Below are 25825 nucleotides of genomic sequence, written 5' to 3' on the forward strand. Positions count from 1 at the left end.
CCAATCTTTAGTAAAGATACAAGTAAATCCTAGAAAATCACTTAAAGTGCTTCCTGGAAGAAACACATAACTGGTGCTTCTTGCAAAAAGCACTTTAAGTGCTTTTGGAATCCAAAAATATTTTATCTAAAAACGCTTTTAATTATTTTAAAAACACATCTAAACGAGTCTTTATTGTCACAAAACATGAAGAAAAGGCAAAGTAACATGAGGGCCTCTTCACAAAATCAATTGGGCTTTAACCAAATTTGGACCCATTGGCCCATTTACCTTTAAGAAAATTTAGGGTTCTCTGGTTTTGATCAAAACAGGAAGCTTCAATCTCTCTAGGGTTTCAAAAGTTTCACCTTTGATGATTGGTAAGTGCTATTACAATTCACCATTTTCTTTGTAATTTCGATTAGCAGGTGTTGGGTTTTATCTTTGGTTTATTTTAGTTTATGATTCTGTTTATTTCATATCAGAAGATTATGGTAGTTGTTTGCTTATTGGAGTTATGGAAGATTTAGGATTCTGAAATCTGGTCTTGAAATTTTGAACTTTCTACCAAGAAATGAACTTTTTCTTCCGCCGGAGCTCGGACGCCAAATCTGCAAATTCCCGCTGCGACCCTTTGTCTTCCGTTATTCTACATCGTAAATTTTGAAATTTTCAGCCTGAAAACTGATGGAAAGTTGGAAACAATTTACCAGAGGAAAAAATCCGAAAAATTTGACTGAAAGATTTGATCTTTCTGTTGGGGATTATGGGAGTTTGATTGTTTGTGGAATATAATTGATGGGTTCTTTAAATGATGGAGAGTAGATTTGTTGGAATTTTTATCTATGCAGCAATGTGGGCGAGGCATTCGCTGCCTTTCGAGTTCGAGTTCAATGGGGAGGAGGATCCACTGGGATCCGACTGTTGCGCTCGAACTCAATCACCCGGCTCTTGTGTTGTTGGAGAAGTGCAGCACAAGGCACCATTTCAAGCAGATTTTGGGGCAGATGATGAGGACCTCTTTAATTGGTCAGACATTTCCCATGAGCCGGCTTCTCACATTCTCCGCCATCTCACACCCTGAAAATTTAGACATGGCCGTCCTCCTTTTCGATCACTTTACTCCGTATCCCAATCTTTACATTTATAATTCGATGATTTCTGCATTATCTTTCTCGAAAAGACAAGCATTTCCTCTGTACAGTTCCATGCTCAAAGCTGGCATATACCCTGATAAACACACCCTTCTTTACTTGCTCCAAGCATCCGAATGTGTAGTGGAAGCAAAGCAGATCCACAGCCATGCTGTAGTTACAGGTTTGTTGTCACACCGGTACTTGCAGAACACCCTCATGAAGATATATCTGGAAAAAGGAGAGATGGGGCTTGCTCAACAGTTGTTTGATGACGTGCCAACGCTGGATACAGTCCCGTTCAATATCATGATCGTTGGCTATGCCAAGATGGGATATTTTTCGGAAGCTCTGCAACTGTTTTATGAAATGGTGGGTTTGGGTCTTGAGCCGGATGAGTTTACCATTCTAGGACTTCTTATATCTTGTGGACTATTAGGAGATGCTCGGCTTGGAATGTCTGTTCATGCATGGATTGAGAGGAGGAAGGCCATTACGTCTGGAAATTTGATTTTGGGTAATGCTCTTTTAGACATGTATGTGAAATGGAACAAATTGGAGGTTGCCCAAAGTGTTTTTGATGCTTTAGCGGAGAAGGATATCGTGTCCTGGAACACCATGACTGCAGGATATGCCAAGGTTGGGAAAATAGAACTTGCGCAGAATTATTTTGAGCAAATGCCTATAAGAGATCTTGTTTCTTGGAATTCATTAATTGCTGGATATGCCAAGAAGGGAGATTACACAATGGCTGTGAAGGTATTCAACGAAATGATTACGGAGAATGCGAAGCCTGACAGTATCACTCTGGTTAATTTGGTCTCTGCTGCAGCGGAAACTGGAGCGCTGGACCATGGAAGATCAATGCATGGCTTGATTGTGAGGATGCAGTTGAAAATAAATGTATTTTTGGGTTCGGCATTAATAGACATGTACTGCAAGGCCGGAAGCATTGAACGAGCCTTCATGGTTTTCCGGGGACTGACAGAGAAAGATGTTACCGTATGGACAACAATGATCTCTGGATTCGCATTCCATGGTTACGGGCGCAAAGCCCTGGATCTGTTTTCGGAGATGCAGGGAGGGCTATCTCCGAACGGGGTGACTCTTCTTGCTGTTCTTACAGCTTGTAGCCACAGCGGCCTTGTGGATGAAGGGCTTAATCTATTCAACAACATGGACAAAAAATTTGGTATTGAACCAGGAGTTGAGCACTATGGGTGTTTAGTGGACCTTTTATGTCGATCGGGAAGGCTGGCAGAGGCGAAAGAAGTGATAAAAAAGATGCCGGTAAGGCCAAGTCGAAACATTTGGGGAGCAATGCTGAGTGCTTGTAGAGCACAGGGAGACATGGAACTAGCCGAAACAGCTTCAGCAGAGCTACTCAAGTTAGAGCCGGGGAGAGAGGGCGGATACATTATGATGTCGAATATATACGCTGCTTGTGGAAAGTGGAGCTACTCGGATAAGATTCGAGAAGTAATGGAGATCAGGGGAGTGAAGAAGGCCGCAGGTTGCAGTAGCGTGAACGTCGACGGAGTTGTCCACAACTTTGTTGCCGCCGATAAGCGGCATCCGAGATGGGAAGAAATCTTCCTTGTTTTGCAGTGCATGAAAAGTGAAATGAAGCTGGCTGCTGGTTTCCGATTTGATCCATTTGTATAATGTTGGAAAATTGGCTAAATTGCTCGGGAATCAAATCCACGTTGTTAAGGTCTTGTTTGGAATGCTTTTGAAATGGCTGAAAGCATTATTAGTGAAAATGTTTTTTGGACCGATCTTTAATAAAAAATGCAAGTAAAACCTGGAAAATTAGAGCTTTCTACGAGAAATACATAATTGATGCTTCTTGTAGGAAGCATTTCAAGTGTTTTTGGAATCCAAAAATATTTTTACCAGAAACGCTTTCAAGTATTTTCAAACAAGTTCTAAATTGATCGAATCAAATAGCAGTGACATATTAGGGCTTTTTTTTTTCTTTTTAGGTACCACACTCAGAAGGGTAGGACTAATTCCCAGTGTGGCCCGAAAAAAGTTAAAGGTTTTTCACTTACTAGTCAACTGACACATTTCCTTCTAAATATATTTTCACCAAAAATGCTTTCAGTCACTTTAAAACACTTCCAAATGAGCCATCAATCGACAAAAAGTTTATCGGTTCAAGAATTGAGATTGAAAATGTTATCGTTCTTGTGACAATTTATCTATAATATTCATTGTCAGGAATGAGATTCACTTACTCGAGTAGACTAGCGGACGGTAAAACTGTAAAAGTTGTAAACATAAAAATTTTCCAATCTTTTGAACAGTTACTTAAGAAATGACCCACTTCAGGAAACAAAAAGTTTACAAAGTATAACCAATTAAAGCCAGATTTGTACAACAGTTGACAGAAAATGTCCAAAAATATGTTACATCCTACCACTACAAGTTTCTCCTCCTGCAGTAAACTGAGAGAACCGAAAAACGGAACACCAGCCACGGTCAATCTGCGCAAAACTCATCGAGATTTAGTCCCGAATGAAGTGGTTCAAAAGTATCTATCTCTGAGCGACGCGACTGATCATGTTGCCATGGAGGTTGCACTAACCGCGCTACCGTCCCTCAACCCTTGAAGCCATATGTGCAGTGTCCTTTGCACATAGTCAGCTACGATTCTTAACCTTCCTTGACCACTGTCTACTCCTGAGCTACCATGATGTTCCACAGTTCGAGCAACCTTGTGTTTGCACTTCTCCCAGTCATCAGCGCGCAACCAGCAAGCTCGACCTCCATGGCTTCCTTCCATACCGAGAAAGGACACGTTAGGATTTTCACCAAACGAATATCTCAACCTCACTGAGACACAGTATGGCAACCATGCAGCTCCACCAGCGGCATTTATATGAGGTATGTGAGCAGGATCAAGAACAAGAGTCAGTGCAAAATCAACCGAGTTATGAGGCCGATCATAATGAATATTGCTTTTGGCAACAGATGAATGATCCATACTCGAGCCAGCATGGTTTTCAAGGCATAATTCAATACGGGGTTTTTGAGCAGGTGCTATATCTCCCCCTTGTGCCAGGGCTAGTGCTTTTTTCCATGCTATTAATTTCAAGAATTCTCTTAAAACTGATATGGGTAAGGTGAGGAGAGTAATGAACGACGCGACACGAGAAGCATCGTAAGGCTCTGAAGCAACACGTCGACTGAAGTAGTCACATATTTCTCCTATTTCGGCTGTAGATAATTCCTCATTAGCAGTGTTTGTATTTGGCTGTTGCCCTTGTTGTTGCTGCTGCTGATGGAATCGTTTCACGCTCAGTACTTGAAGAAGAAGTTGAACTCTGTGAACACTTACTGCAAATACATAGCCACTGCAGAAACACAAGCAATCAGATCAAAGAACAAGTAGATAAGCCTGGAAGATTCAGCGAAAACTTGTACGGATAAACTGCACCCGAGGACTACCAATGTTAAAGGGTGAATATTATCATGTAATATAAGTAACATAATTAACTGAGTGATCGGGTACCAGTATTGAACATAAAATAGGGAAGTTTTCAATAAACATAAAATATCACAAATGTGTGTGTCCATCTTGTCCGGATGTTTTCCCTTTGCGTCGGCATAACTTATCCGCAACGATAAAAGGAGATGTAATCACATCATATTAGATTAAGAATAAGTACTCGAAAATAAAGTTTCTGAGATGTGTAAAGATTGGCCTGAAAAGCACTTACCCAACAAAGAATCTCAAGGCGGGCTGCTCCTGGTCTAAATTTAGAAGGGCACCTTCATTGTCTTTCAGAATTGACCCCAAAATCTCTTTCAAAAGATTTGGTAGCTGTGCGAATAGCCATAGAACTCCAAGATACTTGAGAATACCTCTTAGCACCTTTTTAAGAGCAACAAGAGGAACCCAACCACCTCCATACCCTCCGTCATCTCCAAGACCAATAATGGCTGTATTCAGTTCTCCTCTCACATGAGCAGCACCAGGACCTGGGGATCTTCGTAAAGCCGGCCCTGCTGAGCTCACAACAGCCAAATTTGAGGATACTGGAGAAGCATTTCCGACACGGTTTAAACCAGCCACTTGGTTGTTGCCTGTCCTAGACATTGCAGCAGAACTAGGAAGGTTAACCCTATTTCCATTTACAGTTGACAGTTGGGAACCTGAACTGGGGTTTTGATTGATTGAACTTGACAGTCCTGTCTGTTGACCACCGGTGAAATTAGTATCTAAACCATTCAATTCTTGGGCTACATGCTCCATAATAAATGGTCTAAACTGAGGGCAAGGTAATGACCCTCCAATTGAAGGCCCCCCATAGGGTGGCGTTGCTGGTTGCAACCAAACCTGATCTCCTGCAAAACAGCGCATGTCAACTGCGAAATTCTTTCGGTATATGATCCGTATCCAATAGGGTCCACGTAGCACAACAGAGACATCAATGGGCAACAGTGAGCTGGGTACAATGCCAGGTCCACCTCGGCCAGCACCAGCTAACCCAGCAGGCCCATGGAGGCTATGATTTGCAAGAGGCCCTGTAGCAGGAGATGAAACTGGGTTCCCCATAGGGCCAGGAGACTGACCAGCATTTGTGGTTGAACTAGTTGGCATAAGGCCCTGAGATGATAAGTACCCAGCCTGTTTTGGGATAGAAGAGAGAACTGCTCCACCAGGGACCCCCGGGATAGGACTAGCTCGTGCAGGTCGTGTTGCGGCTGCAAGAGCATGTAAGGGCCCTGCAGTGAGTCGAATGCAATCCAAAAGTGATGCAACTTCAGCTCCATTTATGAAATCTTCCAGAAACTGTAAAGAACAGAAAAGGTATTGTCATTAATGCAAACATTTTTAATCAAAAACAAATTGGTGGGAAACATGAAGTTATCTCTGTAATAATACATAAATCTAAATTGCTCGAATGCATGTCAAAAACTAGCTTTTGATGACTGCATTTTGATGTACTCCATAAAGCAACTTTGATAGAATTGTGCATGCAGTTTTAATATACCTTTTTTGCTGTCATGAAAAGCTTTTTAAGGCACCTAGAAAAATCCTAATCCAACATCAAAAGATAATTCCATGGAACCACCGCAAAATAGTTGAAAATTATATTTTTTGAAATTTCTCCAGAATTCTATTAAATTCATTAAAGATGGCACGTTCACGCACGACCTTTGAAGAAAACAAAATCAGAGGATGAATGCAGGACTCAATTTCACATAAGGTGAATCTTAATATAAAACATCACTTCACACCAAATAAGTATGCGCTCAATTGAAATGCTAAAAGAAACAAACCAGAAAAAATAAATTAGAAAATTGTGAATGTACCTTGGTATGGGGCCAAAGTTGGTCGGGGGATACATGCATAGTACAACCCTCTTTACCTGATTCCCACTCTACAACAAAGCGAGCAAGGACACCTGATCCAAAACTGAACCACAGACTCATAAGTCCAACAGCCTCAATTCTAAATGCCCTTCGCATTTGCTCAGATAGTCTATCGGTTGCCTCTTGAGAACCTTTGACTCCTGGTGATTTAAAATCAGGGTTTGTGCTACTTTCTTCTGGCTTATCATCTGCTCGTACACCAAGCAATTTCCGCATCCCAAGAGCAAACATTCTGGCATTAGAAAGTCTTTGGATGTCTGCCACTAACTTCTTAATACTATCAGCCTCCACAGACTGGTAACAAAGAACAACACCTTCTGGATCATAGCGAACATGAGAGTCTATGTCAGACGTATTGGCAATTCGAACACCAGTACCCCAAGGTGTACTATTGCTTCCTTTTTGAAGCTCCCATAAATCCCTGAAATGCTGGTCATTTATTTTGACATCCCAATAAATGCTTCCAGGTCTGCCAAGTCGCAAGCATAAGTGTTGCCATGAATCACCTCTGGCAAATGGAATTCGAAACCATATGTTTGATGATGTACTTCTTAGACCCACTTCTTCAACATAAGGGATGTCCAGAGCCGCCATCTGGCTAGTTAATCTGGCATGCTTAATACAAAGTGAACAGTGCCTGATCACATGAAGAAGGGCTGAAACATAAATGCTGGAAGGTGCATTTCCCCTGTTTGCTTCAGATATAAGATCCCCGTAATTGTATACTTCAAAATTTGAAATTATATCCCTCGACATAAGCACCTGTGAGGAAGACTGCTGAGGACGAGTTACTTCAGAAGTTTTCCTCTTTTTAAGAACTCCTGAATCAGCTTCGAAACCCTGAAGTGATGGGATCAAATTCAACATATCTGAAAGTGTACGTTTGCGAGGTTTTCTATCATTTTTTGCAACATCAAGATTAGGGCTATGACATACTCCAGAATCTGGGGCCTGGGCTGGCAGAGAAAAAAAGTCCAGCAATATAAGACTCAGTAAAAAGTATAAATAGTACTAAATCAATATGTATAATGCAGTTTTCCATCTTAATAAAGATATCACAGAGAAAGTATCTTACATACGGGAGTTGTTGCACATGTTGATACGGAAGCTCTGAAAGGTCCAGTTAAAGGCCCATTAGGTGAACTTTTGGACCCGTTGGGTCTCACACCTGGCCCAGAAACTCTGGGGCCAGTAGACCGGGTTGGAGATAACAGCCGGGATGATTTACTCCCATAAATTGCACTCTTTGGAGTTTCATTCAGAAATCTCAGCTGATCTTCGTCCGTTGAAGTACCAGAACCATACTCAACTGACTGTGGAGACCTAAGAGAAGCCAAATCCTGATCAGACTTTGACACTGGTATTTTCTTCACAGAGGCACTCCTTCCTGGGCCAGAAGATAGATTACCAAGAGAAGTAGAATGCACGGGGCTTTTCAAATTATTTGATGGATATAACGATCCATTATAGTGGGTGGCCATACTAGAAAGCTTTGAAGAATTGTTTAACTGTGGTATCTGCGCACCTCCTTCCCACTTAGGAGAGGGACGATTCATCGGAACAGAGCCAAAATGAGAAGCAGGAACAGAAAAAGGAGGTACAGATAACCCCTTCTCCAGTTCAAACACTTCGTCTACAACAGAAGAAAAACTTGATGGTAGACACCCAGCAATAGGCATAGAACCCTCATGGCTGATTTCTGAAAGAAGACCATTTTCAGCAGACTGATTAGAACCCCTGGAACTGGGCAGAAAGGAATGTAGTTTTCCCAAGTCAAGCAAACTTAAATTCATATCATCTTCATGCATCTGCATCTGGCTAACATCAATTTTCTTGATCCGCATCACATGATTTAGGTCATTAAAAGAATCAGGTTTTCTAGTCGGATCCGGATGAGTTTCAAGCAACTTAAATAGGGGTTTAAAGTCCTTATCAAGTTGCATCAGCAGGAAATAAGAGGTACTGCAATCAGGAAACCCCATTAGCAACATAGTTGAACCATTCAAAATGTTCTTTGGTATTTTAACTGCAGGAAAACCATGTTCATACACCTGCAAGAATACAATTCATATACAGTGAATCAGTACGTAATCCTCAACTGCCCCAGTGATGTTTGTTCTTGAAAAAAAATGTCAAAAGAAGAAAAAGTATGTTACCTCAAGGCCTAAAAACCTGCCAGTCGATGCAAATAAGTGCAAAATACTTTTGCTTCTCAAGCTTATAAAAACTTCAGCTGCAGTCATACTTCCTTGATTTAAAGCATCTTCACATTCGGACAAAACTCCCGAAGAAGCAAGAATATTACGAGAGGACTGAAGAAGAAATCGCCCATTCCTGCAAGTCAGCAAAGTTACAGAAGACATCTTTCTAAAGCATCTACATAAGAATACCAAATTTGTGTCCAAATGAACCACCAGAATGTCCTGAGATTCTGAAATCAAAAGAACTACTAGAAAAGTACATCAAAAACTTGTCCCAATGTCTAACCAGAAACAATATTGGATGCACATTTTCTTAGTTCATCCAATCAGTTTTTTTTTTTTATAAGTCCATTGGCAAATCTTAATTCATATATCCTGTAATCATATACTGATAATCGTATAAGCAAGGATACCTTAAATTTATTCCCAGGGTGAAAAATGATGAGCCATAGGCACGCACACGTAATACTTCCTGCCCTTCATACTCTCCAGCATTGGACTTATCATCTTTCTGCACGCAGAAATTTAGGAAATCAAAATATGAAGAAAATAAACCCTGAAAAACACATGCATGAAAAAACAGTAGTGTCCTGAGACTACATTCAAGAAGAAAAAAAAGAATAACCAGAATGAACAACCAGAAAGAAGCAACAAGAAAACGTGAAACAACCTTTTTATGGTCCGCTTCCACTTCTTCCACATGAGACTGAAGAGAAACATCCCCTGCACCTCGGCAGATTTGAACATTCTTCACCAGCTCTTTCTGAATTTCAAGTAGACGAGTATATCTATTGCAGCAGATGGCTCTCAGAAGCAACTTCTCAACATCAATACAGTTTTGGTCAAGAGAAAATTCTGCCTCCTTTCCAGTTAATGGATCTATGACAAATGTGCTATGAAGACACTTTATCTGCAGATCCGGTCCTGGTTCAATTTTTATAGACGGACATGATCCTGAACCAGAAATACCATTGTTTTTATCAAAATCTAGCCAGTATAAAATTTTCAACCCTGGCGTTCGTAGACCAGATGAATCAGTTTCTCCATCTTGATTTAATTGCGCAGAGGCAGAAGTCCCTGCATGACCCATGCTCCCATCAGATATAAGCTCAAATCGAATTGCGTCTTTCCATCTCCCTTGCCGAAGAGCTTGTACTTGCCTTGTGACAGTACCCATGATAAGTGCAACACAAAGCTCATGCAGAACTGAATATAGTATCATGAACGGATCTTCTGCATCAGCCATTCTGCGCTCTAAATCATCCCCAAGAAGATGACGTCGCGATACTTCAAGCTTTACAGGTCCACTTTTCTCACCAACAAGCAGATCCAAATGCAGTATCCTCCACATTGATAGGTGCCCTCGGTAGCCTAGAGTCACCAAAACCTTGAATTCTCCATCAACACGAATCACTGCTGTACCATCGGAGACTTTAACATCAGTAATTTCTTTTGGAAGTGATACTTCTAGTAATTTAGATCGCACAAGTGTGTCCAGCTTTTTCAAAGCCGGCTTTTGCTGTTCCTCATTTAGTGAACTCTGGATGCCCACATCTTCTACACATTTCGGCAAACGCTGATATGACCCTGTTAGGAGGATTTCAATTGCAGATGGGACATCATAAACAGGAGCACAAGCTTGCTGCAGCCCATCATGCATGAAAAATAGTGAATCTGCTGCTTGAGTGAAACAGGTATCATGACTTGACAGGGTGGAGGAAAGTTGCTGGCAGTATTGTATTAACGGGACCTGCAAATAGAAACACATGCATAATATTAATAGCTGAAAATTTATAGTTTTCCAAATTGAAAAGTGCTTACATGGATTAGAATAAATTTCAAGGAACATGAAGCATCAGGGACACTATAAACTCTAGGCATATCAGCACAAGTTATGGTTTGTACAACTTCATAATAACCAATAAGCACATCCACGGCATGGCTTTTGACTTCAAAATTCAGAAACTACTCTGTACCTAGGGGAAAACAACTAGTTCATATCACGAGCTAATAAACTATCGTATAAAATCAACTTTTTAACCACCTGAAGACATAAAGAAACATGCACCAGAAAATCATCTTCCATATCCCAGAAGGCAGAAAGGAACAAATAATACCCAAGAATCCATTTTTCTTTTCCTGGCCAAAACAAAAACCCTTAATTCCCATTATTCAAACCCACGAAGTAAAGAGACAAAAATAAAAAAATTAAAAAAAATCAACAAATCCCTAAATCAAACCCCATAAACCCTCAGCCCTGAGCAGAAAAACACCAATACAACAAGCAAACACCGAATCGTTAAAAGAAAATACAACTTAATCGTACATTCTTACATTATTTGAAGCACAAATTTTGGTACACGAGACCGAAATCTATTTTCTAGCCCGAAAAGATGAAGCCTTTAACTTGCACTACAATTTTCGAAGGGACCGAAACGAACCCTTAGAAGAAACCGAATTCAATTCATATTCCCCACCAAAAACAACCCTAAGGTAACATAATTTAACGCATAATTCACAAAATATGACGCGAAATGCATAATTTTTACACCCAATTGACCGCCAAACAAAAACCCGAAATCAATTTCTCGAGTGAGGGAGTAGAATAACGAGACCTGTTGGCACCACTTGGCGAGGACATTGAGCCTAAGCATGCGTTGCTGGGTCTTGGCCAAGTACTTGAGCAGTCCAATTTTCTTATCGGTATCGGACTGGTCCGGCGCCGCCTTCGATTTCTCGGTGAGCTCTTTCAACGCGAGGAAAGATTCCTCGGCCGCGCGGCTCACCAGGGCGGAGAACTCCACCGTCTGTTGCCCTAGCTCCGACGCCATTCTTGTGGTTCCCGAATTGAGAGAAATCAGGTTGGGATTGGAAAGATCCCTAGCTGCTGGGAGAAGATTAGGCCGTTAAGGTTTGTAGAGAGAGAGAGAGAGAAGGGAGCTCCGGTACTTTTTCAGCTCTCTCTCCATAGGCGTCGTTGTGTTCGTGAAGGGCTTTCGAATTGGTTCTGCTTTTTTCAAGAGTTTTTAACTTTTGAGAATTGAGTTTCTAGAGAGAGAAAGTTTGGAGAGAGAGAGGAGGTGGAACGTTGGTGGTTCCTTTGGTTTATCTTAATACTAAACCTGACATTCGTGTCGTATTTCTAATGTTCGTACCGTTTTCGTGTCATATTCGATAGCTTAACGGGTCATATCGTGTAATATCTGTTAAAGTAAACAGGTAATATGAATTGACCCGAAATCAACCCATTAATATTATCAAGTAATATGATCTGACACGTTCCTCATTAAGAAAAATATATTTTAAATCAATAAAAATGAAAATAAAAAACATAATTTGACTCAAAAAAATGTAAAATATAATACTAAATTAGTGTGTGTACATATATATATATATATATATTAAATTTCAGAGTTGACCCTTTCATGAAAGTTGTAAAATTTTTCATTACGAGTGATTACATTTTTCACACTTCTACAATAATTATTATTAATTTTATTAATTTTGCACTCAAATAAAAATCATTGTTCATGAGATTTGGAGGGTTTTAAATATCTAAACGACCATGTAATCATCGTCTAAGCGTTGAGGATGCAATTATGAACGTTTATTATGCTTTCACATCTTTTAGACTTATACATTAATGATTATGAATTTTGTTTATTTTGAACTCCCTTAAAAAAATATTCATGAGAGTTTGTATGGTTTTAAAAATTCAAACAATCATATACTCATTCTCAAAGCGTAGAGGATGCGACTATGAGTGTTTGCATATTTTTTTCATATTTTTCGCACATGTAAATTAATTATTATAATTTTTTTAATATGTTTGGTATTTTTAAATTACTTGATATTTTTATTTTAATCTGTTTTATGATTTTTAATCTCAATCTTTGCCTATAATACTATAAAAATAAATAAATAAAATTTAAATTTTAAATTCTATATAGAATAAGAATTAATAAACAATATATATATATATATATATATTCATTATATCTATTGTATTTTATAGTAAGTTTATTTTAGTAGTTTAAAAAATTAAAATCATCAAAATAACTTTTTTTCTTATCGTGTCGAAATAGGTTACCCGCATGTTACTCTCATGTAAACCTGTTAAAGACCCATTAGTAACGAGTTATTATCGTGTGACCCAATTAGTTATCGTGTTGATCTAAAACCCGTTATTTTCGTGTTGTTTACGTGTCGTGTAAAAATTTGTCAAGTCTACTTAAAAACAGAGTCGGCCCTAAGGGTGTGCAACAGGTGCCACCGCACAGGGCCCCCGATTCGGAAGGGCCCCTAAATTTTCATTACATGTATACGATGCATATAAAATAATTAGATGCAAAAGACAATCTTATTTGTGGTTCTAGCGTAAGTGGTTTAGCTCTTCTTTCTTATAGCCCATGTGCTGGTTTCGAATCCCAATGATATTGTTTTGTTATATTTTAACCTTTTGCAAATTTGTAAACAGCAAATAACAAAAAGGCATCCAACGTGTATCGAACTCATGACCTTTGAAGGTAAGGAAAAACACCTGGCTGATCAGACAACTTATTTTTGTTGCAGTAACTTGTAATATTTTAGTTTTATAGATGAAAAAATTAAAATAAATAATAATAAAGAAATATAACATTAAAAAAAATGAAGGGCCTCCATCTAAGTTTTGAACAGTGCCCCTCAATACTCAGGGCCGACCCTACTTAAAACGCACATTCTTATATAGAGAAACAAAAACTTGTTAACTTGTTACATTCTAGTAACGTGATTGATGGGTGACAAAATAGTAAGGGCTCATTTGAATGTGCTTTTAAAATTGCTGAATGTACTTTTAGAGAAAGTATTTTAAGGTTCCAAAAACACTTTAAGTGTTTTCTGCAAAAATCACTAGTTATGTGCTTCTTCCAGGAAGTACTTTAAGTGTTTTTTCAGGATTTACTTGCATTTTTACTGAGGATTGGTTCCAAAAATATTTTTACCAAAAATACTTTCAGTCATTTTAAAAATATATCCAAATGAGCTCTAAGTTAATTAAAAGATCCGCTTTTAAATATACTTTTGTATTTGACAAGAAACTTACGTGAGGTTGTTGCATGCTTATAACGTGGCACTCGTTGAGTGTCGAAATAGTTAGTTTATTAAAAGATTCGTATATAAACGCATCTTCATATTTAGAAAAAATATATTATGTAGCACTATCAACCTGGCTTCGTAACAATAGTTAAGAGATGGTAAGTGCCTAAGAAATTTAATTTACGCGTCGATTTTATGAACATACCATCTTTTAATTAGGTTGGTCTTTTACTGAAAATTTACGTGATTGAACTAGTCTTGCATAATATTTATTTTTGTCATACCTTAAAATCCCATAAAAATTTATTTTAATTTTTCCCAATGATAATAAGATCTAGACTTGTTTGTGTGTTAATTTTGTATTCATATCGCTTATGTAGTTAAAGTCATTTGGTCAAAATCATGTGTTCACTCACGCTTATCATGTTAGAGTAATTTAAAAAATATTGTTTAGTAAAAAGAATGTCAAAGTTTCACTCACGCTTATCGTGTTCTCTCATACGATGTTGTGTCAAAGTTAACACGATGAAGAACCCCCCTATGAGCTGCCTTGAAAAACTCTCATATGAGCTTGTAAAAACCCTCACATGAGCTGCCTTTGCTTCACTCTCAAGCAAATAAGCCAAGAAGCAGTAAAACCTCTTCACACTACCTTCATCCATCATGTTCTCTCCAAAGCATACGTTTCAGCGCACCCCAACACAAATATTCAGGACAATTTTGATCTTGGACTAATTTATACGGAATCCAATCCATCTTAATCCGTTCCTTAGGGACTGTTTGGCAATGCCAACGATCATTCTGATCAAATGAGTGAGTCTCAAGACTCTCTACAGGCGATACGATAGCCACCATCACGGGACCAAAATGACGATTGTTTTCACCGTTGAAATCTAGCATTCGATCGTTGTTGCTTTCAAAGGTGGAGGGAGGCTCCACTGTGAGACTATCAGCAACAACAATCATGTCTTCCCCAAACGTCGAATGCTGGATCTCAACGGAGAAATCCACAGAGGAGCCTCCCTCCGCCTTTGAAAGCTTGTTTGAAATTGCAGAAATACCAGTTAAAGCAGTCCACTGCGTCTAAGTACTCGATCGTCCCAATACGTCCGGACGGGAAACGCAGCCTTCCATACATTTTGCAGGTCCAAACACTCCACATTTTTCGTCATTGTAATGTTGAATTGAGGAGAAAAAGGACAAAATTTATCAGACAAGAAAAATCCCAAGAGAAAGAGAGACGACTAGGGTTTACATGTGGGAAAGTTTCATGAAACATTAATCCAAAGTTCGTGTTTAAATCAGAAGCTTTTATAACCTTTGGATTTACAGTTTACTCTGACATTCATCCCAGACCGTTGAATCTGTTCAAATTGGACTCAAACGTGTAGAAAATAAAGCCCAAGCCTCCCATTCTCCGTAGTAGAAAAATTGTGACTTGAGGCCCATTTATAAAAGAGCAACAAAAAAAAATTTAGCAAATGCATGCAGTTCAAGTGATTTTTCCAACTCTAATTATTCAGTGACTCTGACTATTGCAGACTGATTGCACTAGGGAAGAGGATGAGAAGCTTCTCAATCTTGCCAAGCTCATGCCGGAACCATGGCCCGGATTGTTGGTCGCACTGCGTCCCAATGCCAGAGCGGTATGAGAAACTTCTTGATGCAGTCAGTGTTAAGGATGAGAAGTATGAACCGGGTGATGATCCACGGAAACCATGGTCTTTAGAGATTGACCCTAATCCTGAGTCAAAGAGTGCTTGCCCGGATTCGGTTGATATGGATGATTGGGAGATTGAGATGCTTTCTGAGGCAAGAGCTAATTAAGTTTGCAAACTTCAGGGGCAAAAAGGCCAAAAGGAAACTCAGGGTGAAGTAGCTCAAAGAGGCCAGGAGGCTTGCTTCACTACAGAAAATGAGAGAATTGAAGGTTGCCGGCGTTGATAGTACACAGCAGCGAAAGAGGAAATCGAAGGGAACTGACGACAATGCAGAAATTCCGTTCGAGATGCCTCCCGAGGGCTTTTATGATGCTACTGATGATGTATATGGACCGGTGGAGCAGCCTAAGTTCCCAACGAGCATTGAGGAACTCGAAGGGAAGAGAAGTGCTCCATCAGCTATACTACAAGCCAACAAGTTGAATTCTGTGGTAAGTGTTAGGAATGGATCAAAGCTGACGCTTTCGGCACCCCAGATTTCGGACGATGAATTAGGGTAAATTGCAAAGATGGAGTGCTAGTTGGGATCAATTTAACGTCAACAATCATCGAGAACGGAAAATCATCCTGAAACTCCATGCAATAACAAAAAATTTGCACCGAAACTTTTTTTTTTTTCTTTTTCCGTTTATCGTTTCTTTTCTTTGTACAACTCTCCTTGAAGAGAACATGAACAAACTATACATGAAAATTTGCCTTGTTCTTCTAACAATTCCTTGTAAATATTTTCTATTACAACATAACAAAGTTTCTGTTTCTAAATCGAAAGCCCGAGCTGGATGTCTTCATGAGAGCAAACATGACTGTAAATCTTCTGATTTTGTCTAATTGTTCTTTGATCACGGCGTGCAGCAGCCTAACCCTTTCGCTTCCGAACCTTTCATGATTCTCAACCTCTTGCACGAAACGATGAACATCTCCCATGGAACATCTCCAAGTAGCATCCAATCTCCATCTTTGTCTTCATAAGTAGGCACAAATTCTGATCGGTTATTATACCCTAATTTCTTCTCACAGTAATCACCAACCTTGAACTTGAACATGTCTTCCAATGCTTTAAGCAGCTCAGGATATCCTCTGTACACCTTCAAATCAATCTTTCTTAGATAAGGAGCTCCATCCATGCTTATCTTCACGTAGATGCCGGCTGCCTCCGCCTCGGTTTTCTTCGATTGGAGGCAGTTTTTCCAGTATGATCTCACCGGCGGCCACCCTACTACTTGTGTCCTGCAATACATAACCACATAATCAGATTAGTTTAACTTGTTTAACCTCAAATTAATCACAAACCATGTTATGGAACAACCCTAATCATATTGTTGAGAGGATGAAGCTCACATCGGAAAATAAGGAATCTTGCATGTGCTTATAAGTTATTGAGCTACTCTAACTTATTGATTTTATAGTAGAACCTCAACATCTAGTTTATGTGCGACAAGATTGCTTACTTGGTAGGTGGAGGCTGAGAAATTTGCTCGTCGGATCTGTTGGCGGGTGAAGAATCATTGTCTTCGTTCATGTCGGATTGCAGTGGTCTTTTGTTACTCTTGCTAACCAAAGTAGGAGAAGAGGTGTTCTGCTCGGAATCATTGGTGCCCGGTAACCCTAATCTTAGCTCCGTGGCTTCAAGATCCTGCGCAAACATTGCCATGATTTTTCTTTGTTTCTTCAAGGATTGTTCTTCTGCTCGAACTTTGACGATGAACTAGCAATAACCAAGTTTTTGGTATTCCGTTGATGGAGGGTTTGAGGAGAAGGGGAGACGTAGAAAATAATTGTGTGAAGGGCAAGTGAAGTTGAATGGTATTATATAGATTACAAGTGGAGATAAAGTCATAAAGTCCAAGGACATTGTCTAGGAAAATTAACAAAAGTTTAGGCACCTCCCCACCTTTCCTCCTTTTGCGCGTGCATGCCACATTACACAAATTTTACCGTGGATGGTAATGATGGTTATACGTGCTAGGGTTTTTTAGGCGATAACGTGGCCTATTTTGTTATTAGACTCATAATAAAAATCATATATGAAATTTACCTTTGTTACAAGAAGAAAAGTAAGAATGCATCATGAACAATAGTTTTAATTCACGCCCAAAACTTGTATTGATAGGGTAAACAGTTTAGTATATAGAATGGTGATTTAGAGCATAAACTTAGGTTTTAAGTACTAAATAACCAACCTAAGACAAGAAACCGAAAGTTTAAGCTTTGAATGATGATTCTACACTTTAAGACAAATAATCAACTGTGGCGATACAAACTAAGGAAAATTGGATAAAAGTTATGATTGCTCAATCCACTATGTCTTAAAAGAAAGATTAAACATAATGCACAATGAAATTGACAATCTAATCTCGTAACATATTATTTTACTGTTATTACACACACGTGAACACGTAATTTATATACACATAAGTAAAGCAAGAAAGTGGATGTCACGCACCACAAAATAGCGTGGAAAGAGCAAGATTAGGCAAGGTATGATACGGATGAATATAGACAAGGGCAGCTACGGTGTTTGTGATACGAGCAGCACATTCGAGGCGGTTGTCCTTCCAAATTGGGACAAGCTTGGGACAAACCTTAGCCGCCCATATGGAAGACTTTGATTTTCTAATCCAACGACCCAGATGAATTGAATTATTCAATTACGCGGGAGGAAATCTGGGACCCTTGGATCCAGAGGGGATTATAGGCTGGTGGGGGCCATCCCCATGTGAGGTTTGGGGCCCACATGGGCTGTCGTTGATGGGCAGGGCAGGGCATGGTGGAATGGGTGGTGTGGGCAGCCGATGGGCATTACTTTAATTAGGGCAAAAGTTAGGGCAGGTTTCTGCATGTGGCCATGAGCCCTTGCCTCAGTACGCTCTGTTTCCTTCGAGTCCACGGTATACTCTTTTTATTTTAATTCTTTATTTCATTGACACTACGGCTCAAGTCATTTTTTTTTTTACAATTATAACTGATAGGTCTCATATTTTACTTACATAGATAACAAGTTTAATGGCTAATTTTCATGGTTGTTTAATAGTGACTTAAGGTTTGTTTGGAAGTATTTTTAAAATTACTGAAAAACGTTTTTGGGTTCTAAAAAGTGATTTTTGCAAGAAGAACCAGTTACGTGCTTCTCTTAAAAGGCACTTCAAGTGTTTTTTGATGACTCACTTGCAATTTTATTAAGAATTTGTTCCAAAAGCACTTTCTTCCAAAGTATTTGTAATCATTTTAGAAACACTTTCAAACAAGCCTTACACCGAATTCTTCATCCCTCATAGTAAATGAAACAACCAAAATATGAAACAAAAAAAAAACAAAACAACCAAAATATTGTATTTAACAAAGCAAAATTCATTATATAATGAGTATATATATTTAAATCAAGGGTTTGATTGCATTTTTTATAAGGAAAACTAATGAAAATGGCTTGAAAACTTTGAGTTTTAATGATAAGGACAAAATAAAGGGTAAAGTGAATAGTACCAGGATTGACTTTTTAGTGTAAAAATGTGGTTTTTCGTTAAAGTGAACAGTACCGGGTGCTTTTCGTTAAAGTTCCCTTTTTTATATGAAATTATCCCACAACCTTTCCCTTTCTTGTGCATCTTTTGTCTAATTTTGATAAATAGCCCTAGAGGAGGAGAATGGGGGAAAAGGAGAAGGGGAAAAAGTAGAAGAACTATTCTCCAATAATTGTGAGACTATACAAAAATTGGAAAAAACTTCGCAGCTAAAGAATTTAGCAGCAGGTCATGCTTACATCCAATCCCGGCTGGACACGTGTCCAAGTTTTGATTAAAAAAATCAAAATTTGGACATGTGTCCAGCCGGGATTGGATGTAAGCATGACCTACTGCTGAAAATCAAAACTTGGACACGTGTTCAATCGGGATTAGATATAAGCATGACCTGTTGCTGAATTTACAGCAGCCAAGTCCAGTTCACAAAAATTTATACATGTAATCCTTTTGTTGGTAAAAACACATAAGGAGAAATGTTGAATTTGTTTTAGAAACTTTAAGTCAAAATTAAGAGGCGTACTACGATTGCGACTAGTTGCGAACTAATCTTATTCATTTCTACTTTTTGTGACATGTAAATGGTCGGATTTCGCTTGCTGACATGCGTGTAAACTAATCTTAGTCATTTTTACTTTTGTGACATGTAAATGATCGGATTCAGTTCATGCGCATGCACAATTAATCCTATATATCCCTTCTTTGAATTTTCACAATTATTTAGAGGGAAGGACCAGTCACAAGAGACACAAAGGGTCCACAAGTTTTCATTGAACTTTCATGACAGCACTTAATGGCCGATAAGTAAGGCCCCATAGAGTTAGGTTCACTACCTTTGGGACCCGACCACAATGGACCTCTGACCTATACGCCTCTCCAGCTATATATATATATATAGATTCATCTGCATCCTTGCCTTATATTAACAATTTTGGTTATGTGTTTAGTTTTCTTCCAACATTTTATGCACTCTGTTACTGCCCTTTCATATATAAGCTAAGCTACCGTCTTTCACTTGGCTGTAACAAGCATATAGACCAGTTTCTCATTTGTTAACCAAAACCTTACTTTAAATTCTTCCAACTTCAAATTCAAAGTATACGTTGTAGATTTTAGGTGACCTTTGATAGAACAAAATAAAAACACAAAAGTGGTACGTCATTGTATTTATATGCACAAGATATGTATTAATGTTCATGTAGAAGTAGTTAGGTTATTAGTTCAACTACAAATACATTGTTCAATGTGACAGAAATACAAAAGTCGATTCAGAGACTCGCCTATGTTGGTTTTATGGGAAAACTTCAACTTCCTTCAACTTGTGCAATATATGTTTACTACCACTTTTTATTAGCGTTTGTTAGTAGTTGGGCTTGAAATTTGCATTTTAGCCGGATCAATGTTTAGACTCAATATCCCACCATCGGCTCTATGCAATAAAAACATTTGAATGAATTGAGTTCTAGGCAGTTGAATGAGAGAAATATAAAAGTTATTTTCAATTATTTTATACTATTATTCGACAAAAAGAAAATTATTTTATACTATTATGATTGAGATAACTATAATAAATATTTTATAAATAATCGGAATTACCCTAAATAGGCCGTTGCTGATTATACACTGATTATCCTTTGAATAAAGATTGAGTAGCAAAGAATTGGTGATTTGATCAGGGTGGTTTGAATGATTGGATAGCTAGCAAATGAAGATGCCATTTTTATATATGAACCCTTGCACGTGGAGATACAAGATAAAAGATGGCATATACCGTTTTATCCATCCTTTTTGGCCACACTTGTGATTTCAACTGATGGCACGGCAAGTGTTGATTGGGATAAAGGATGGTTTTGGTCTATCATCCAAAGACAGTTTGATGTTCACGGCTTGGATTCTACAACACGTCCAAGTGGGTTCTATAAATACAGAGTCTCGGACGCTGAAAAATGACCCCTTCGAACTCAACAACCAACTCAAATGCTTTACTCAAACTTTCTCACACCTTTGAGACAATCGGTGGCACGTTCAATTTAAATTAACACTAATGGAGCCGTAGAATCAGGTTTCCAAGTCTCTATTGACGAGAAGTTATTGTTTCTCTCGCTGAAAGAGGAGTCACTTCATTAGCTTTACCCCCAAAGTGAGGTTTTAATCAAGTTACTTTGTTTGACACATTGAAAGCACTATTATCGCTTAGTGCCAAAGTCAGTAATGCATTCAGGACCACACACCACCATCCTTTTACTCACCCAACCGAGCTCGGCCATGAATTGGCACGCCCACATCAACAAGGATGTTGTTAGCTAAGTAGTACTCGATATGCGTACCACATAGGTTTTGTAATTTTTAGAGTCAACCGTTACACATTAGATAGATAGATATTTTAGATGGATTTATAAATTTAGGGACAGATAGATATGAGTCATCTGATGAATTGATCCTTTGGTATTACTTTCTCGATAAATCTAATTTGGAATGGATTATCAGTTTCGTTTTCTCATTAAATTCTTGGCAAGGAAGGAGGGGGACAATCCACTCGTGACCTCAACAAAGCCACGTTTAGGGTTTTCATTTTTTGCTTTTGAGATTGATGTGAAGCTTCTGATAAATATATTCATTACATGCACATGATGCTATGTGTTTTGATGGGAAATCAACGGTTGTGAACAATGAGCTCTCCGTATTAAACAGTAGAGTTGATTGCCGTTCCGTTTGGCTCCACAGAAAATTTGCATGCAGGACGGTAGGGACGTGAACTTGGAATATGACGTGAAAGAAGATTGGTAAAAACGAAAATCTTATCGTATTCAGGTATATTACATATCGGAGATTTTGATTGACCATTGGATTCTTGACGAAAACACCGACAACAAAAAAGCTTCAGTAGGTAAAATACTCCATAGCATAGAGAATTCGCGATAAAAGTGTGAAACTCAGAAGCTGCAACTGAGTCACTGACTCACTGACTCGTGGACCATGAAAGAAGAAGAAAACGTCAAATCAAGCTTCGAGCCATCTGCATCGCCCTATTAAAGTCACACGTGTGGTGTCTGCCCCGTCTCCTGCGAGATGCTGATGGATTGTTGTGCTGGGTTTATGTGGTTCCATGCTAATTACTGCACACGTGTGGGGTCTAGGAGAGGTGTAGGATGCTGACATGGGGGCCCTGGTGATTGGAAGGAGAAGGGGCCACGCCACACGAGGGACTCCCAGTGTGGATTGGTTTGGTTGGCATGGGCCCTTCTCTCTGTTCGTTTGTTTGGCCGTCCTTGTCATTTGTGCTTTTCTAAGTTTCTGTGTTTTGTCAGCTTTTATGAGAAAATTGAATCAGAGATGGATCGGAGCAGTTTGTTTCTTGTTGGTCATCCATGGTGATGGATGAGCCATGAAATACCATGCAACATTGTAACATGGCCATGTCTATAGCTCTCTGTAAACGTCCATGTATATGACGGTTGTAACGCTAGCTCGTTGTATGCAAATGTTACAACCCTTACATGCAAAGGAGTTTTACTTCCTTTGCAACCGTAATTCGTTGATATAAATACATAAAACTTTTTTCTGTTACTTTTGTAAGTCACTTTATTATGTACATTTTGGAATTTGTACGGATGAATGGTTACTAATAGTAAGGTGCCAAATAGTGTTTTTAATAAAAATGGTATAATGTGACAAATGATTCATATTTTTTTTTTCAAAAATATACTCAATATGTGAGCTGAAATAGTTTGAAGTCTTTGTAAAGCAAAAATAAAAATGAAGTCTTATCTGGAGAAGGTGGTGGTTGGTGGTTGGTGGTTGGCGAGACCCAGACAATCAGCGCTCCCTATCTTCTTCTACAATGGAATAAAAAGTGCAGAAATGCACATGATTTTCCCTCAGTCGATCGAGTTGACTTTCTCCGCGTTCCCCTCTCTCCCCCTCTTCTCTTTGCATGCGATATTCGTTGAAGGTTCATGCGTATGGGTAAATCAAAGCGATCGGATACAATGATCATGCAAATTCAACATAATCAACGGCTTCAAATTTTAATAGTATCACAATACTTTCCTCCTTTATCAGTAGCGAGGAAAGTCTTCTTCTCTGTCTAACACGGCATTATTTCATTACGCAAACGTCACATTTGACCTTGTTCCTCTTATCTAACTTTAGAAAAAATTCATTCAATGGTACTATTTAGCCATTCATATGTGTTAACTAAATAACTATAGAGAATTAGAGAGTGGCAGAAAGGAAATAGAGCAGAGAAATAAGAGTCTGTGTTAGGAGAAATACTGATGATTTGTTCACTAGTTGACTTTGTGCAACATATAATAGGCAACTAATAACTATTGATTATTTACATAAAACAATATGGAGAGATTGGTGGAATCATGGTTTGCCAGCAGATTCACTGGAGAGGTTAGAGGCTGGTTGGATACTATATATTGTCAATAACCAGTTATGGTAATGAATAGCTTGCTCAAGATGAATCTATTCATTTGGATGACTAGACGGTCTTCGAATTTAATGAATTTTCTAGATATATATGATATCTAAATGATGATAAAATAATGAAATTCTGATGATGATATAACAGTAAAATGATGTCATGTTAATGGGAGATGAGAGAAGTATTGTCTTTAAAGTATAATATGGTTGGTCCAAAATAAAAGAAAATTGGAACATATATAAGAGTTGCACTCCCCATCTGATATATGCAAATTTGACAAATTAAACAACCTGGAAGTTCGTTTTAGATATTCTACCTATTTTTGTTAATAGAAAAAAATTGGACGCTATCCATGGATGACTCGATGATGTGGGTGCTTTGATGGTCACCACACAAAGTGGGGATTTGATAAGATTTTGAGCTATGCAAGCAAGTACTTATCCTAAATATATATGCTCGACACGCTACGTATTAAAGTTGGCTAGATATATCGTACCCTATGCAATCCAAAAGAGGGTGGATTCACGGGCCACTATTATGCAATGTTGTCGTTCTATTATTTGTGTTAACGAAATACTTAGGGTTTTTTAATTTTTTTGGATAAAAATGTTCGTGATTCGTTTCTTTTTGTTCATTTCTAAGACCTAGCTAGGACAAAAGGAGCTCAGATCTTCTTCACTCACTTTGTGTGTAACCTTTATGTGGTTTCTATCATTGATTGACATATGTTAATAAACTTAACTCTCCTTAACTTTGTTATTATAAACTTAATATGTGTCAATCAATTATAGAGATTATAGAGATGTCACACACAAAATGAATGCATAAAATTTGACCTCGGACGAAAGAAAAGGAAGCTGAGAGGGATTTAGGATTAGATTTCAATAGTAGATCCACCCATATCGTTTCAAAAAGCTAGGGTTTTATAAAGCTCAAAGCATCAACTTATAAATGGTATATTTGTTTCTACATTTTTCGAATAACATTGTTACACTTACACACGTGGTTGTGGTGGTAATGGAATTACTTTGGATAACTCTTGGATATCCCTTTCAACCTTGCCTTAATTTGTTCATATCCACAAAGGTCGCCTCGTCCTTTAACTTTCTCTGTGACATAAATTAAAGACGTAAGCTGATGGGATTTAAGTAGGTAAAAGCTTCAAAAACCTGTCCATTTTTTCTTTTCCGTCATGCTCAATGGTTAATACACATCAATGATAATGCAAGAAGCATATGCTTACTAGATCGCTCCCCATTTTCTATTTGAAGATTCCCAAAATGTAGTAATTGTGGCCATAATATTTTCCTTATAAACATTCATAGTCCTCCAGTCATTGCCAATAAGCTTTGTGTTGTAACCAAACACTTTATGTTGTGCAAGCCTAGCTAGCTAGGTTAGTTTGATTCGATTGAGGACTTAAAAGAGAATAAAGTACTCAATACTTTCTTCTCCATCGTAAAGATGTTCTATAATCGCACATAAATGTGTGGGTTGAGTACGGAATAGTTGATTAAGATGAATCCGATTATTGGGTTGATATGTGATGCAACGTGACAAAGAGAATGTATCAAATGACTACCTTAAGGGACAAGTAAACTGAAGTCCACTAGAAAATATAAGAAAACCTCATATTTACTTATTAATAGTACGAAAGGTAACAAACTCTAACACCCTAAAGATCGTTTGTATATCGAATTTGCGCCTTCAAATTAATTTGCAATCCACTGGCTATTTGAATTTTGATCCACATTAATATTGATCAATGATTATTACTCGTTCTCTACGTAAGACAGTTGCACTTGATCACCAAAAGAAAAATAGTCACACTTTTTTTCGTACTGGAGGTCGGCTATCTGAAGCATCTCCATGGAGAATTGTCTCCTAAAAGGAAAAAGGACTAAACATTTTGTAATAATTAGTAAAGTTTGGCAACTAAAATATTTAAAAAAAAATGAATAAGAAAAGTAGACCAATTATGTAAGGAGAGACACTTTAGAATGCCAGTAACTTGTAGGATTAAAAAATAAATAAAAATTTAAGGAAAAAAAAATTTATAAAAGTTTAAGAAAAGTTTAGTTTACTTAATAATGTTTTATTAAATTAAGTTTGGGATTAGTGATTAGTTATATAGGTGGAGGTGGAGCCATTGCGCCCCAAGGAAACAAGAGTGTTCAGGAAACAAATAAAAGGCAAACAGAGAGCGCCAAGTTGTCCTGTGTCCACTTGCCTAACCACAATCATTCCAAACCTGACATCACCCGTGACATCAGTTTTCCGACAAGGCCCGAGCGATCCAGCTAACTGAACCCTCCACTTGGCACCATCTGAACCGTCTAATTCCACTAAAAGATTCTTCAACAAACCATATATCCTCCCAGAC

At 38.3% G+C, this 25825-nt stretch overlaps 3 protein-coding genes across 6 annotated transcripts; 1 reads left to right on the forward strand and 2 right to left on the reverse strand.

Moving 5' to 3' along the window:
• The first annotated feature begins 274 nt into the window (after positions 1-274).
• On the forward strand, positions 275-2924 carry LOC126618389 (pentatricopeptide repeat-containing protein At3g04750, mitochondrial). Of its 3 annotated transcripts, none has more exons than XM_050286430.1 (2): positions 275-359; positions 468-2924. In XM_050286430.1, the coding sequence occupies exon 2, from the start codon at positions 825-827 to the stop codon at positions 2775-2777; it is 1953 nt and encodes a 650-aa protein (XP_050142387.1). In that variant the 5' UTR covers positions 275-359; positions 468-824; the 3' UTR covers positions 2778-2924. The 3 variants fall into 3 exon arrangements, with proteins under 3 accessions (XP_050142387.1, XP_050142388.1, XP_050142389.1); XM_050286431.1 differs by having other exon boundaries at positions 281-359; positions 504-2924; XM_050286432.1 differs by having other exon boundaries at positions 313-359; positions 831-2924.
• Positions 2925-3401: 477 nt separating this feature from the next.
• On the reverse strand, positions 3402-11778 carry LOC126618388 (mediator of RNA polymerase II transcription subunit 14-like). 2 transcript variants are annotated; one of them, XM_050286429.1, is made up of 8 exons: positions 11314-11778; positions 9369-10448; positions 9112-9209; positions 8654-8831; positions 7577-8548; positions 6438-7448; positions 4838-5913; positions 3402-4471 (listed from the first exon to the last, which is right to left on the reverse strand). In XM_050286429.1, exons 1-8 carry the CDS (start codon positions 11527-11529, stop codon positions 3676-3678), a joined length of 5427 nt encoding a protein of 1808 aa, XP_050142386.1. In that variant the 5' UTR covers positions 11530-11778; the 3' UTR covers positions 3402-3675. The 2 variants fall into 2 exon arrangements, with proteins under 2 accessions (XP_050142386.1, XP_050142385.1); XM_050286428.1 differs by having other exon boundaries at positions 6438-7453; positions 7573-8548.
• A 4300-nt stretch (positions 11779-16078) lies between these two features.
• LOC126619734 (auxin-responsive protein IAA3-like) lies at positions 16079-17284 on the reverse strand. The gene is made up of 2 exons (XM_050288149.1): positions 16944-17284; positions 16079-16722 (listed from the first exon to the last, which is right to left on the reverse strand). Exons 1-2 carry the CDS (start codon positions 17144-17146, stop codon positions 16335-16337), a joined length of 591 nt encoding a protein of 196 aa, XP_050144106.1. The 5' UTR covers positions 17147-17284; the 3' UTR covers positions 16079-16334.
• Positions 17285-25825: the final 8541 nt, after the last annotated feature.

Source organism: Malus sylvestris, chromosome 4 (assembly GCF_916048215.2).
Source record: "Malus sylvestris chromosome 4, drMalSylv7.2, whole genome shotgun sequence".
NCBI lineage: Eukaryota > Viridiplantae > Streptophyta > Magnoliopsida > Rosales > Rosaceae > Malus > Malus sylvestris.

Bases quoted from the DNA above. Each gene is read 5' to 3' on its own strand.
- LOC126618389 (XM_050286430.1), top strand. From the start codon at position 825: ATGCAGCAATGTGGGCGAGGCATTCGCTGCCTTTCGAGTTCGAGTTCA.
- LOC126618388 (XM_050286428.1), bottom strand. From the start codon at position 11,529: ATGGCGTCGGAGCTAGGGCAACAGACGGTGGAGTTCTCCGCCCTGGTG. The intron at 10,449-11,313 runs GTCTCGTTATTC...TTCTATTTGCAG, and splicing joins TCGCCAAGTGGTGCCAACAG to GTCCCGTTAATACAATACTG. The intron at 8,832-9,111 runs GTATCCTTGCTT...GCTGACTTGCAG, and splicing joins ACCCTGGGAATAAATTTAAG to GAATGGGCGATTTCTTCTTC.
- LOC126619734 (XM_050288149.1), bottom strand. From the start codon at position 17,146: ATGGCAATGTTTGCGCAGGATCTTGAAGCCACGGAGCTAAGATTAGGG. The intron at 16,723-16,943 runs GTAAGCAATCTT...TATGTATTGCAG, and splicing joins TCTCAGCCTCCACCTACCAA to GACACAAGTAGTAGGGTGGC.